Source organism: Misgurnus anguillicaudatus, chromosome 2 (assembly GCF_027580225.2).
Source record: "Misgurnus anguillicaudatus chromosome 2, ASM2758022v2, whole genome shotgun sequence".
NCBI classification, from domain to species: domain Eukaryota; kingdom Metazoa; phylum Chordata; class Actinopteri; order Cypriniformes; family Cobitidae; genus Misgurnus; species Misgurnus anguillicaudatus.
The window spans coordinates 17,066,719-17,082,103 of record NC_073338.2 but is presented as its reverse complement, the minus strand read 5'-3'; the positions used below and the strand labels follow the sequence as shown (position 1 = coordinate 17,082,103).

Sequence of the window (15,385 nt, the reverse complement as noted above, 5' to 3'; positions counted from 1 at the left end):
TAAAAGAAACGCCACATTTTAGACAAACGGGGGGCTAGTCAGCCACTAAATAGACACGCCTTTATCTGACGTTTTTGTCAACACTTAACAGCCGACAACTCTGATGTGTGTGCCAAATTTAAAGGTAATCTAAGCACGCCAAGAGCCTTAAATATGCATGAAATAAATGTAAAGTTTGACGCATTGCCATGGGAACAGCGTTCGAGATGTCAAAAATTCCTTCGCAATTTAGCATCTACAATGTCTCAGCATCATGTTGACAATTTCTGGAGTCAATCGCATGAATATTCTAGAAGGAGTATTGAAAAGTTCACTGCATGTAACTGTCAGCCTTAAATATGCCGGAAAGTCAAAGCAAAGTTTGACACGTTGCCATGGGAACACCGTTTGAGATATCAAAATTCCCTTCGCAATTTATCATCTACAATGTCTCGGCATCATGGTCATCATGTTTGGTGTCAATCGCATGAAAAACCTTGAAGGAGTATTGAAAAGTTTACTGCATGCAACTGAAGGGCTTAAATATGCCTTTGAAATGAAAGTAAAGTTTGACGCGTTGCCATTGGAACAATGTTCGAGATATCAAAAATCCCTTCGCAATTTAGCATCTACTATGCCTTGGCATCATGTTGACCACTTTTGATGTTCTTTTAAATACTCCTCCTAGAATGTTTATGCGATTGACAGATCGAGCACCGAGGAGCAGGCCAGAATGGCCTGCTCCTCGGTGCTCGGGCCCTAATAAATATAGCTGCAAGCAGCAATGGCGGGCCCTCGCACGTTTTTTTACCGCTACACGGTGCGTCCGAGAAAACGATGCACGGTGGGCAAGGGCATCAAGTGGGTAAAATATCAGTGGGCTATCTAATGTTGTTTCTGAGTCATTTGGGGACTGTAGGTAAAAGAAACCCCACATTTTAGACAAACAGGTGCACTAGTGAGCCACTTAAGAGACACGCCTATGTCTGACCTTTTTGTCAACACTTAACAGCCGAAAACTCTGATGTGTGCAGAGATGTATAGTAACGAAGTAGAACTACTTCACTACTGTACTTAAGTACTAAAAGGCAGAATCTGTACTCTACTGAAGTATTATTTTTTTCTCCTACTTCCACTTTTACTTCAGTACATATTTTTGATGAGTTTAATACTTTTACTCCAATACATTTTTTATTTGCTGCATAGTTACTCGTTACACTCAAATGTTACGAATCATTCCAAACCTACATTATCACTGCCGGAGCGGTGATACACATTAGAAACACACACAGATTGTGGTCTAAACCAATAGGAGATAGTGAAGAGCGGACCCCTCCCTCCCTCTCACTCACAAATATGAGCCGCGGTTGTGGACAAATGTGAAGTGAAGAGAGAACCAAAGTGCACGAGAGAGACCGATAGAGAGAGAATTCGCGATAAAGGGCGAGTTTGCGCGAAAGAAGGAAACCTAAATACATTGAAACATCTTGTACCTTTACCTATTACCATTACATCGACTAATATTTTATTAATTCTGAATTTTCTATTGCCATATTAGTTAAATTAATCTGAACATTCCTGTCCTTGTACTCCTGCTACAGCCAAAGCAATTGTGAGTGTCCTTTAGCTTAAACATTTGAAATAATATAAACAATATTATATTCAAACTTTTGACTGTTTTCTTTAATAACTACATTACACAATACTTGTACTTTTACTTTCAGTACTTGAGTAGTATATTTTAAAATAAACTACTTGCAATACTTAAGTACAAAACATGTTTAATACTTCAGTACTTCCACTTAAGTGGTGTGCTCACTTTTTTGATAGAGCACTTGTACTTTTACTCAAGTCTGGGTCCCTAGTACTTTATACATCTCTGGATGTGTGTGCCAAATTTAAAGTTCAACTAAGCACGCCAAGAGCCTTAAACATGCCTGAAATTAAAGTAAAGTTTGACGCGTTGCCATGGGAACAGCGTTCGAGATGTCTAAAATTCCTTGGCAATTTATCATCTACAATGTCTCGGCATCATGTTGACCACTTCTGGTGTCGATCGCATGAATCCCATACGAGGAGTATTTAAAGGTTTACAGCATGTAACTGTCAGCCTTAAATATGTGTAAAAATGAAAGTAAAGTTTGATGCATTGCCATGGGAACAGCGTTTGAGATATCAAAAATCCCTTCGCAATTTATCATCTACAATGTCTCGGCATCATGTTGACCACTTCTCATGTAAATCGCATGAAAATCCTAGAAGGAGTATTTAAAAGTTAACTGTATGCAAATGAAAGGCTTAAATATGCCTTTAAAATGAAAGTAAAGTTTGACAGGTTGCCATGGGAACAGCGTTTGAGATATCAAAAATCCCTTCGCAATTTATCATCTACAATGTCTCGGCATCATGGTGACCACTTTTGGTGTCAATCGCATGAAAATCCTAGAAGGAGTATTTAAAAGAACATTGCATGGAACTTTCAAAAAAATCCAGCTTTGTGACTGACACACTTCCTGGCGCCTGCTGGTGGCGCTATACCCGGGAGTCACAATAGGCACATCGATGCGATCGGAATCTTCAGATGAACAAACACCCCGCGTGTCATTACAATAAGACATTTTTTGCCTTAGATATTAGACACTTCCTGTTTCTCTGATTTCGCCACAACTTTGTCGGCTCGCCACGGCAGAACCGTTCGAGATATCAAAAATCCCTTCGCAATTTAGCAAGTCCAATGTCTCGACATCATGTTCACCACTTTTGGTGTCAATCGCATGCATCCTCTAGGAGGAGTATTCAAAAGTTCAACGCATGCATTTTTTAAACAATCCAAAATAGCTGACTTCCTGTTGGGCGGAGCTTAAATGTTAGAGGGCGAAAGTTGTTCGGGTCGATGAGCTCTATATGCGTACCAACTCTCGTACATGTGCGTACATTTTTGCCCGATCTGTGCCCCAATGTTTGTTTTTGCATTACAGGGGGCGCTACAGAGCTCCCTTGCCACGCCCGAGTTCCAGCCTTTGGCGGGTCCTAATGGCCGACGACTCTGACATCTCTGCCAATTTTCAAGAGTTTTTGAGTATGTTAAGGCCCCCAAATTGCCCCGAAACGTAAAAAAAAAATAAAAAAAAAAAAAAAAAATAATAAATCCGAGCAAAAACAATAGGGCTTCGCACCTACGGTGCAGGCCATTCTGGCCTGCTCCTCGGTGCTCGGGCCCTAAATATAGCTGCAAGCAGCGATGGCGGGCCCTCGCACGTATTTTTACCGCTACACGGTGCCTCCGAGAAAACGATGCACGGTGGGCAAGTGCATCAAGTGGGTAAATATTGGTGGACTATTTATGTTGTTACTGACCCAATTGGGGACTGTAGGTAAAAGAAACCCCACATTTTGGACAAACGGGGGCGCTAGTGAGCGACTTAAGAGGCACACCTATGTCTGACCTGTTTGTCAACACTTAACAGTTGACAACTCTGATGTGTGTGCCAAATTTGTAGTTAATCTAAGCATGCCAAGAGGCTTAAATATTTCTGAAATAATAGTAAACTTTGATGCGTTGCCATGGCAACAGCGTTCAAGATGTCAAAAATCCCTTCGCATTTTATCATCTCCAATGTCTCAGCATCATGTTGACCACGTTTGGTGTCAATCGCATGAATATCCTAGAAGGAGTATTTAAAAGTTCACTGCATGGAACTGAAGGGCTTAAATATGCTTTTAAAATGAAAGTAAAGTTTGACGCGTTGTCATGGGAACAACGTTCGAGATATCAAAAATCCATTCGCAATTTATCATCTACTATGTCTTGGCATCATGTTGACCACTTTTGGTGTCAATCGCATAAACATTCTAGGAGGAGTATTTAAAAGAACATCACATGGAACTGTCAAAAAAATCAACCTTTGTGACTGCAACACTTCCTGGCGCCTGGTGGTGGCGCTATACCCGGGAGTCACAATAGGCACATCGATGCGATCGGAATCTTCAGACGAACAAACACCATGCATGGCATCCCAATAAGAATTTTTTTGGCTTAGATATTAGACACTTCCTGTTTCTCTAAATTCGCCATGACTTTGTCGCCTCGCCATGGCAGAACCGTTTGAGATATCAAAAATCCCTTCGCAATTTAGCAAGTCCAATGTCTTGACATCATGATCACCACGTTTGGTGTCAATCCCATGAATCCCCTAGAAGGAGTATTTAAAAGTTCACTGCATGCATTTTTTAAACAATCCAAAATGGCTGACTTCCTGTTGGGCGGAGCTAAAATGTTAGAGGGTGAAAGTTGTTCGGGTCGATGAGATCTATATGCGAACCAACTCTCATACATGTGCGTACATGTTTGCACAATCTGTGCACCAATGTTTTTTTTTGCATTACAGGGGGCGCTACAGAGCCCCCGTGCCACGCCCATGTTCCAGCCTTTGCCCGTTCGCAATGACAGACGACTCTGACGTCTGTGCCAAATTTCAAGAGTTTTCGAGTATGTTAAGGCACCCAAAATGCCCAAAAGTGTTAAAAAAAATAAAAATAAAAAAATATATAGCTGCAAGCAGCGATGGCGGGCCCTCGCACGTTTTTTTACCGCTACACGGTGCCTCCGAGAAAACGATGCACGTTGGGCATGTGCATCAAGTGGGTAAATATCAGTGGACTATTTCATGTTGCTACTGATCCATTTAGGTACTGTAGGTAAAAGAAACCCCACATTTTAGACAAATGGGGGCGCTAGTGAGACACTAAATAGACACGCCTTTATCTGACGTTTTTGTCAACACTTAACAGCCGACAACTCTGATGTGTTTGCCAAATTTAAATTTAATCTAAGCATGCCAAGAGCCTTAAATATGCCTGAAATAAAAGTAAAGTTTGACGTGTTGCCATGGGAACAGCGTTCGAGATGTCAAAAATTCCTTCGCAATTTAGCATCTACAATGTCTCAGCATCATGTTGACCACTTCTGGTGTCAATAACATTATTTACCTAGAAGGAGTATTTAAAAGAACATCGCATGCAACTGTAATGCTTAAATAAGCATTTAAAATGAAAGTAAAATTTGTCGCGTTGCCATAGGAACAACATTCGAGATATCAAAAATCCCTTCGCAATTTATCATCTACCATGTCTCAGCATCATGTGTCAATCGCATGAATATCCTAGAAGGAGTATTTAAAAGTTCACTGCATGAAACTGTAAGGCTTAAATATGCCTTTAAAATGAAAGTAAAGTTTGACACGTTGCCATGGGAACAACGTTCGAGATATCAAAAATCCCTTCGCAATTTATCATCTACTATGCCTCGTCATCATGTTGACCACTTTTGGTGTCAATTGCATGATTTTTCTAGAAGGAGTATTTAAAAGAACATTGCATGGAACTGTCAAAAAAATCCAGCTTTGTAACTGACACACTTCCTGGTGCCTGCTGGTGGCGCTATACCCGGGAGTCACAATAGGCGCATCGATGCGATCGGAATCTTCAGACGAACAAACACCCCGCATGGCATCACAATAAGATATTTTTTGCCATAGATATTAGACACTTCCTGTTTCTCTGATTTCGCCATGACTTTGCCGCTTCGCCATGGCAACACCGTTCGAGATATCAAAAATCCCTTCGCAATTTAGGAAGTCCAATGTCTTGACATCATGATCACCACTTTTGGTGTCATTTGCATGAATCCCCTAGGAGGAGTATTCAAAAGTTCACCGCATGCATTTTTTAAACAATCCAAAATGGCGGACTTCCTGTTGGGCGGAGCTAAAATGTTAGAGGGCGAAAGTTGTTCGGGTCGATGAGATCTATATGTGTACCAACTTTCGTACATGTGCGTACATGCTTGCCCAATCTGTACACCAATGTTTGTTTTTGCATTACAGGGGGCGCTACAGAGCCCCCGTGCCACGCCCGTGTTTCAGCCTTTGCATGAGCCTAGTGGTACGGGACTCTGACATGTGTGCCAAGTTTCAAGAGTTTTCGAGTATGTTAAGGGACCCAAATTAGGTCAAGTGTTGAAAAAAAAAAAAAAAAAAAAAAAAAATATAGCTGCAAGCAGCAATGGCGGGCCCTCGCACGTTATTTTTTCCGCTACACGGTGCGTCCGAGAAAACGATGCACGGTGGGCAAGGGCCTCAAGTGAGTAAATATCAGTGGACTATTTAATGTTGTTACTGACCCATTTGGGGACTGTAGGTAAAAGAAACGCCACATTTTAGACAAACGGGGGGCTAGTCAGCCACTAAATAGACACGCCTTTATCTGACGTTTTTGTCAACACTTAACAGCCGACAACTCTGATGTGTGTGCCAAATTTAAAGGTAATCTAAGCACGCCAAGAGCCTTAAATATGCATGAAATAAATGTAAAGTTTGACGCATTGCCATGGGAACAGCGTTCGAGATGTCAAAAATTCCTTCGCAATTTAGCATCTACAATGTCTCAGCATCATGTTGACAATTTCTGGAGTCAATCGCATGAATATTCTAGAAGGAGTATTGAAAAGTTCACTGCATGTAACTGTCAGCCTTAAATATGCCGGAAAGTCAAAGCAAAGTTTGACACGTTGCCATGGGAACACCGTTTGAGATATCAAAATTCCCTTCGCAATTTATCATCTACAATGTCTCGGCATCATGGTCATCATGTTTGGTGTCAATCGCATGAAAAACCTTGAAGGAGTATTGAAAAGTTTACTGCATGCAACTGAAGGGCTTAAATATGCCTTTGAAATGAAAGTAAAGTTTGACGCGTTGCCATTGGAACAATGTTCGAGATATCAAAAATCCCTTCGCAATTTAGCATCTACTATGCCTTGGCATCATGTTGACCACTTTTGATGTTCTTTTAAATACTCCTCCTAGAATGTTTATGCGATTGACAGATCGAGCACCGAGGAGCAGGCCAGAATGGCCTGCACCGAAAGGTGCGAAGCCCTATTGTTTTTGCTCGAATTTATAATTTTTTTTTTTTTTATTTTTATTTTTTTTTTTATTTTTAATTTTTTTAACACTTTTGGGCATTTTGGGTGCCTTAACATACTCGAAAACTCTTGAAATTTGGCACAGACGTTAGAGTCGTCCGTCATTGCGAACAGACAAAGGCTGGAACACGGGCGTGGCACGGGGGCTCTGTAGCGCCCCCTGTAATGCAAAAACAAACAGTAGTGCGCAGATCGGGCAAACATGTACGCACATTTACGAAAGTTGGTACACATATAGATCTCATCGACCCGAACAACTTTCGCCCTCTAACATTTTAGCTCCGCCCAACAGGAAGTCCGCCATTTTGGATTGTTTAAAAAATGCATGCGGTGAACTTTTGAATACTCCTCCTAGGGGATTCAAGCAAATGACACCAAACGTGGTGATCATGATGTCAAGACATTGGACTTGCTAAATTGCGAAGGGATTTTTGATATCTCGAACGGTGTTGCAATGGCGAAGCGACAAAGTTGTGGCGAAATCAGAGCAACAGGAAGTGTCTAATATCTAAGGCAAAAAATGTCTTATAGTGATGACACGTGGGGTGTTTGTTCGTCTGAAGATTCCGATCGCATCGATGTGCCTATTGTGAGTCTCGGGTATAGCGCCACCACCAGGCGCCAGGAAGTGTTGCAGTCACAAAGGTTGATTTTTTTCACAGTTCCATGTGATGTTCTTTTAAATACTCCTCCTAGAATGTTTATGCGATTGACAGATTGAGCACCGAGGAGCAGGCCAGAATGGCCTGCACCGAAAGGTGCGAAGCCCTATTGTTTTTGCTCGAATTTATTATTATTTTTTTTTTTATTTTTATTTTTTTTTTTTTTTTTATTTTTTTTTAACACTTTTGGGCATTTTGGGTGCCTTAACATACTCGAAAACTCTTGAAATTTGGCACAGACGTTAGAGTCGTCCGTCATTGCGAACAGACAAAGGCTGGAACACGTGCTCGGGCCCTAATAAATATAGCTGCAAGCAGCAATGGCGGGCCCTCGCACGTTTTTTTACCGCTACACGGTGCGTCCGAGAAAACGATGCACGGTGGGCAAGGGCATCAAGTGGGTAAAATATCAGTGGGCTATCTAATGTTGTTTCTGAGTCATTTGGGGACTGTAGGTAAAAGAAACCCCACATTTTAGACAAACAGGTGCACTAGTGAGCCACTTAAGAGACACGCCTATGTCTGACCTTTTTGTCAACACTTAACAGCCGAAAACTCTGATGTGTGCAGAGATGTATAGTAACGAAGTAGAACTACTTCACTACTGTACTTAAGTACTAAAAGGCAGAATCTGTACTCTACTGAAGTATTATTTTTTTCTCCTACTTCCACTTTTACTTCAGTACATATTTTTGATGAGTTTAATACTTTTACTCCAATACATTTTTTATTTGCTGCATAGTTACTCGTTACACTCAAATGTTACGAATCATTCCAAACCTACATTATCACTGCCGGAGCGGTGATACACATTAGAAACACACACAGATTGTGGTCTAAACCAATAGGAGATAGTGAAGAGCGGACCCCTCCCTCCCTCTCACTCACAAATATGAGCCGCGGTTGTGGACAAATGTGAAGTGAAGAGAGAACCAAAGTGCACGAGAGAGACCGATAGAGAGAGAATTCGCGATAAAGGGCGAGTTTGCGCGAAAGAAGGAAACCTAAATACATTGAAACATCTTGTACCTTTACCTATTACCATTACATCGACTAATATTTTATTAATTCTGAATTTTCTATTGCCATATTAGTTAAATTAATCTGAACATTCCTGTCCTTGTACTCCTGCTACAGCCAAAGCAATTGTGAGTGTCCTTTAGCTTAAACATTTGAAATAATATAAACAATATTATATTCAAACTTTTGACTGTTTTCTTTAATAACTACATTACACAATACTTGTACTTTTACTTTCAGTACTTGAGTAGTATATTTTAAAATAAACTACTTGCAATACTTAAGTACAAAACATGTTTAATACTTCAGTACTTCCACTTAAGTGGTGTGCTCACTTTTTTGATAGAGCACTTGTACTTTTACTCAAGTCTGGGTCCCTAGTACTTTATACATCTCTGGATGTGTGTGCCAAATTTAAAGTTCAACTAAGCACGCCAAGAGCCTTAAACATGCCTGAAATTAAAGTAAAGTTTGACGCGTTGCCATGGGAACAGCGTTCGAGATGTCTAAAATTCCTTGGCAATTTATCATCTACAATGTCTCGGCATCATGTTGACCACTTCTGGTGTCGATCGCATGAATCCCATACGAGGAGTATTTAAAGGTTTACAGCATGTAACTGTCAGCCTTAAATATGTGTAAAAATGAAAGTAAAGTTTGATGCATTGCCATGGGAACAGCGTTTGAGATATCAAAAATCCCTTCGCAATTTATCATCTACAATGTCTCGGCATCATGTTGACCACTTCTCATGTAAATCGCATGAAAATCCTAGAAGGAGTATTTAAAAGTTAACTGTATGCAAATGAAAGGCTTAAATATGCCTTTAAAATGAAAGTAAAGTTTGACAGGTTGCCATGGGAACAGCGTTTGAGATATCAAAAATCCCTTCGCAATTTATCATCTACAATGTCTCGGCATCATGGTGACCACTTTTGGTGTCAATCGCATGAAAATCCTAGAAGGAGTATTTAAAAGAACATTGCATGGAACTTTCAAAAAAATCCAGCTTTGTGACTGACACACTTCCTGGCGCCTGCTGGTGGCGCTAAACCCGGGAGTCACAATAGGCACATCGATGCGATCGGAATCTTCAGATGAACAAACACCCCGCGTGTCATTACAATAAGACATTTTTTGCCTTAGATATTAGACACTTCCTGTTTCTCTGATTTCGCCACAACTTTGTCGGCTCGCCACGGCAGAACCGTTCGAGATATCAAAAATCCCTTCGCAATTTAGCAAGTCCAATGTCTCGACATCATGTTCACCACTTTTGGTGTCAATCGCATGCATCCTCTAGGAGGAGTATTCAAAAGTTCAACGCATGCATTTTTTAAACAATCCAAAATAGCTGACTTCCTGTTGGGCGGAGCTTAAATGTTAGAGGGCGAAAGTTGTTCGGGTCGATGAGCTCTATATGCGTACCAACTCTCGTACATGTGCGTACATTTTTGCCCGATCTGTGCCCCAATGTTTGTTTTTGCATTACAGGGGGCGCTACAGAGCTCCCTTGCCACGCCCGAGTTCCAGCCTTTGGCGGGTCCTAATGGCCGACGACTCTGACATCTCTGCCAATTTTCAAGAGTTTTTGAGTATGTTAAGGCCCCCAAATTGCCCCGAAACGTAAAAAAAAAAATAAAAAAAAAAAAAAAAAATAATAAATCCGAGCAAAAACAATAGGGCTTCGCACCTACGGTGCAGGCCATTCTGGCCTGCTCCTCGGTGCTCGGGCCCTAATAATCCTAAGGAAAACAATAGGGCTTCGCACCTTTCGGTGCAGGCCATTCTGGCCTGCTCCTCGGTGCTCGGGCCCTAAAAAAAATAATAAATATAGCTGCAAGCAGCGATGGCGGGCCCTCGCACGTATTTTTACCGCTACACGGTGCCTCCGAGAAAACGATGCACGGTGGGCAAGTGCATCAAGTGGGTAAATATTGGTGGACTATTTATGTTGTTACTGACCCAATTGGGGACTGTAGGTAAAAGAAACCCCACATTTTGGACAAACGGGGGCGCTAGTGAGCGACTTAAGAGGCACACCTATGTCTGACCTGTTTGTCAACACTTAACAGTTGACAACTCTGATGTGTGTGCCAAATTTGTAGTTAATCTAAGCATGCCAAGAGGCTTAAATATTTCTGAAATAATAGTAAACTTTGATGCGTTGCCATGGCAACAGCGTTCAAGATGTCAAAAATCCCTTCGCATTTTATCATCTCCAATGTCTCAGCATCATGTTGACCACGTTTGGTGTCAATCGCATGAATATCCTAGAAGGAGTATTTAAAAGTTCACTGCATGGAACTGAAGGGCTTAAATATGCTTTTAAAATGAAAGTAAAGTTTGACGCGTTGTCATGGGAACAACGTTCGAGATATCAAAAATCCATTCGCAATTTATCATCTACTATGTCTTGGCATCATGTTGACCACTTTTGGTGTCAATCGCATAAACATTCTAGGAGGAGTATTTAAAAGAACATCACATGGAACTGTCAAAAAAATCAACCTTTGTGACTGCAACACTTCCTGGCGCCTGGTGGTGGCGCTATACCCGAGACTCACAATAGGCACATCGATGCGATCGGAATCTTCAGACGAACAAACACCCCGCGTGTCATCACTATAAGACATTTTTTGCCTTAGATATTAGACACTTTCTGTTTCTCTGATTTCGCCATGACTTTGCCGCTTCGCCATGGCAACACCGTTCGAGATATCAAAAATCCCTTCGCAATTTAGCAAGTCCAATGTCTTGACATCATGATCACCACGTTTGGTGTCATTTGCTTGAATCCCCTAGGAGGAGTATTCAAAAGTTCACCGCATGCATTTTTTAAACAATCCAAAATGGCGGACTTCCTGTTGGGCGGAGCTAAAATGTTAGAGGGCGAAAGTTGTTCGGGTCGATGAGATCTATATGTGTACCAACTTTCGTAAATGTGCGTACATGTTTGCCCGATCTGCGCACTACTGTTTGTTTTTGCATTACAGGGGGCGCTACAGAGCCCCCGTGCCACGCCCGTGTTCCAGCCTTTGTCTGTTCGCAATGACGGACGACTCTAATGTCTGTGCCAAATTTCAAGAGTTTTCGAGTATGTTAAGGCACCCAAAATGCCCAAAAGTGTTAAAAAAAATAAAAAAAAATATAGCTGCAAGCAGCGATGGCGGGCCCTCGCACGTTATTTTACTGCTATACGATGCCTCCGAGAAAACGATGCACGGTGAGCAAGTGCATCAAGTGGGTAAATATCAGTGGGCTATTTCATGTTGTTATTGACCCATTTGGGGACTGTAGGTAAAAGAAACCCCACATTTTAGACAAACGGGGGTGCTGGTGAGCCACTTAAGAGACACGCCTATGTCTGACCTTTTTGTGCACACTTAACAGTCGACAACTCTGATGTGTGTGCCAAGTTTTAGGTTAATCTAAGCACGCCAAGAGCCTTAAACATGCCTGAAATTGAAGTAAAATTTTACGCGTTGCCATGGGAACAGCGTTGGAGATATCAAAAATCCCTTCGCAATTTATCATCTACTATGCCTCGGCATCATGTTGACCACTTTTGGTGTCAATCGCATGAAAATCCTAGAAGGAGTATTTAAAAGAACATTGGATGGAACTGTCAAAAAAATCCACCTTTGTGACTGACACACTTACTGGCGCCTGGTGGTGGCGCTATACCCGAGACTCACAATAGGCACATCGATGCGTTCGGAATCTTCAGACGAACAAACGTCCTGCGTGTCATTACAATAAGACATTTTTTGCCTTTGATATTAGACACTTCCTGTTTCTCTGATTTCGCCATGACTTTGTCGCTTGGCCATGGCAGAACCGTTCGAGATATCAAAAATCCCTTCGCAATTTAGCAAGTACAATGTCTCGACATCATGTTCACCGCGTTTGGTGTCAATCGCGTAAATCCCCTAGGAGGAGTATTTAAAAGTTCATCGCATGCGTTTTTGAAACAATCAAAAATGGCCGACTTCCTGTTGGGCGGAGCTAATAGGTTTAAGGGCGAAAGTTGTTCGGGTCGATGAGTTCTATATGTGTACCAACTCTCGTACATGTGCGTACATTTTTGCCCGATCTGTGCCCCAATGTTTGTTTTTGAATTACAGGGGGCGCTACAGAGCTCCCTTGCCACGCCCGTGGTCCGGCCTTTGCCCGGACCGGATGGCCGACGACTCTGATGTCTGTGCAAAATTTCAAGAGTTTTTGAGTATGTTAAGGCCCCCAAATTGCCCCGAAACGTAAAAAAAAAATAAAAAAAAAAAAATAATAATAATAATAAAAATAATAATCCGAGCAAAAACAATAGGGCTTCGCACCTTTCGGTGCAGGCCATTCTGGCCTGCTCCTCGGTGCTCGGGCCCTAATAAAAAAATAAATAAAAAAAAAAAAAATTCGAGCAAAAACAATAGGGCTTCGCACCTTTCGGTGCAGGCCATTCTGGCCTGCTCCTCGGTGCTCGGGCCCTAATAAATTCGAGCAAAAACAATAGGGCTTCGCACCTTTCGGTGCAGGCCATTCTGGCCTGCTCCTCGGTGCTCGGGCCCTAATAATAATAATAATAAACCGAGCAAAAACAATAGGGCTTTGCACCCACGGTGCAGGCCATTCTGGCCTGCTCCTCGGTGCTCGGGCCCTAATAAACGGAGCAAAAACAATAGGGTCCTCACACCCTGGTGTGCTCGGGCCCTAATAATAATAACTCCTTGAAGAACAATAGGGTCCTCACACCCCGGTGTGCTCGGGCCCTAATGAATGGAGCAGCTCGCCAAATTGGTTGCAAGGCCACCGGAGTTTCTTTCTGTCTGACTGCTGCGCGTGGGTCTGCAGAATGCACACACGTCAGTGCCGTTTACATTCGGTTCCAGTCGGGTTAAAAAAAAATTTTCACTAGTTCAGGTCGGACTCGGGTCTAATTTGTCTCGGGTCGGGTCTTTCTTTAAAAAAATGTTATTTATGCAAGTCGGGTTCGGGTATGAAGTGATTTGGGTCATTTCGGGTCGGGTACATTTCTTTGGACCCGAGAAGACCTCTAGTCTACACCACTAAAGCAATCTGGTCGTATGCGCTTTCGACAACCTTTGAATGTGGTTGAAAGTGAACGAGCTCAAAATGTTTTACACCTAGTTTGCACCTGTATTTAGTGTCATCCACTTGTGATCCGATTGACCAAAACGCATTTTAATACCAAGTGTAAACAGCCTCTAAGTGTCTTAAAGTGTCCTTCTGGTTACAATGGGCTGCCTCGGTCACCATCCACTCCCATAATACCCAAAACAACACTTTTTTAAGAAGTTGCTTGGGTTCTTAAGAACAATAAAGGACAATGGGGGTTTAAATGAAATTAGGTTGAGTAAATAATGACTAAGTTTTAGTTTAAGATATAGTTAACTCACTCAGCTGGTTGGCTTTTCTTCGGAAAACCGCAAACTTGTCGATCATTTTGTCAGAGAGAATCTTGACTTTGCAGGCATCAATGACGTATACAACACAATGAATCTTATCCTTTAAGCCAGCTGAGTTAATGAAATAAGGCATGTCTGGCTGGATAGGCATTGATGGGTTAAACTACAAAAACAAAGAAAATAAAATTTTATTCAAAAGAAACTACTTAAATATTTTGTGTCATTTTTCTTTTATATATTATAATGCCTAACTGGCGCGTCAAATATCTGTTGAAGTCTGTGTAAAGTCATTTTAGAGAATTGTTTCTAAACACATACTGTTATGAATGTTAGAAATGTATTGCTGAAACACATTACAAAGACTGTGAACTACGTATAGTACTAAACACCGTTAAACAATTTTACCATATTTATGTATTCTGGATTATTTGGGTGGGGCTGAAACGGTGGCTCAATGACCTCACCCCTCACACAATCACGATCATCGGTTCAGTTTTTTTTTTTTTGAGGATTCATTCAGGTTGTTGTGAGTGGGTGTGGCCCCCAGCGTTTGTTTTTCTAAGATTTTTATAACTTTTTTAATTGCCGTTTTTCATCATTCAACGTTGATCACATTTTGTCTGTGGTGTGACAAACTGACAACACATTTAATATCAGACTTCAAACAAACACTAGATGTGTCTAGTTCAGAAGTTCTCACCTGATACCTGTCTTGAATGTGACCTCTCAAAATATTAGAAAAATCATCTAGATCCAGCCCAGCGTTCAATCCCTCCTCCAAACCCATCGTGTCACACAGTGTGAATGGAATATGACTTACACTGCTGGTCGGTTTTATGCTGTAGGTACGAAACTATGACACAAATATTTATTGTTAACTGTTAAAATCTGCAGCAAATTATTACAGTATTACAGTAGACACTTTTATCTAAAGCACCTTTACCTGAGTAGTTAAACTGGAGCCGGCAGTGCCAGTGTTGGCCTGACCGCTCACATAACCTTTAAATACAGAGTTGATGGAGTTGAAGAAACTTGATTTGCCGGCACCAACAGGGCCCACCATTAAAATCCGAGCCTGTTCCACTGAGCTAACAGAAGGTTTCCACTCAGAAATGGTGCTCAGTCCCTTCCTCCTCCTAATAAACATTATGAATCAAATCAAACTAAAGCAATTCCTTAAATGATGTGGACCTTAAACAATAAAAAATGTAAAATAACTCAATGTTTCTAAAGAAATTGTTAAATTTGACTCACTCAGCGTTCCACTGGACATTTCTCCATGGTTTCTCCATGAGAGCTCCACAGTCTGGTGAAAA

General features: G+C 41.5%; 1 protein-coding gene across 1 annotated transcript in view; it reads right to left on the bottom strand.

Annotated features, from left to right (window-relative positions):
* LOC129441935 (interferon-induced protein 44-like) overlaps positions 1-15,385 on the bottom strand; it is a 183,442-nt gene that overhangs the window by 148,320 nt on the left and 19,737 nt on the right. The window contains exons 3-6 of the mRNA XM_073873883.1: positions 15,324-15,375; positions 15,013-15,205; positions 14,770-14,922; positions 14,061-14,232 (exon numbers count right to left, since the gene is read on the bottom strand). Of these exons, the coding sequence (XP_073729984.1) occupies positions 14,061-14,232; positions 14,770-14,922; positions 15,013-15,205; positions 15,324-15,375 (570 nt within the window). The remainder of the gene's footprint in view (positions 1-14,060; positions 14,233-14,769; positions 14,923-15,012; positions 15,206-15,323; positions 15,376-15,385) is intronic.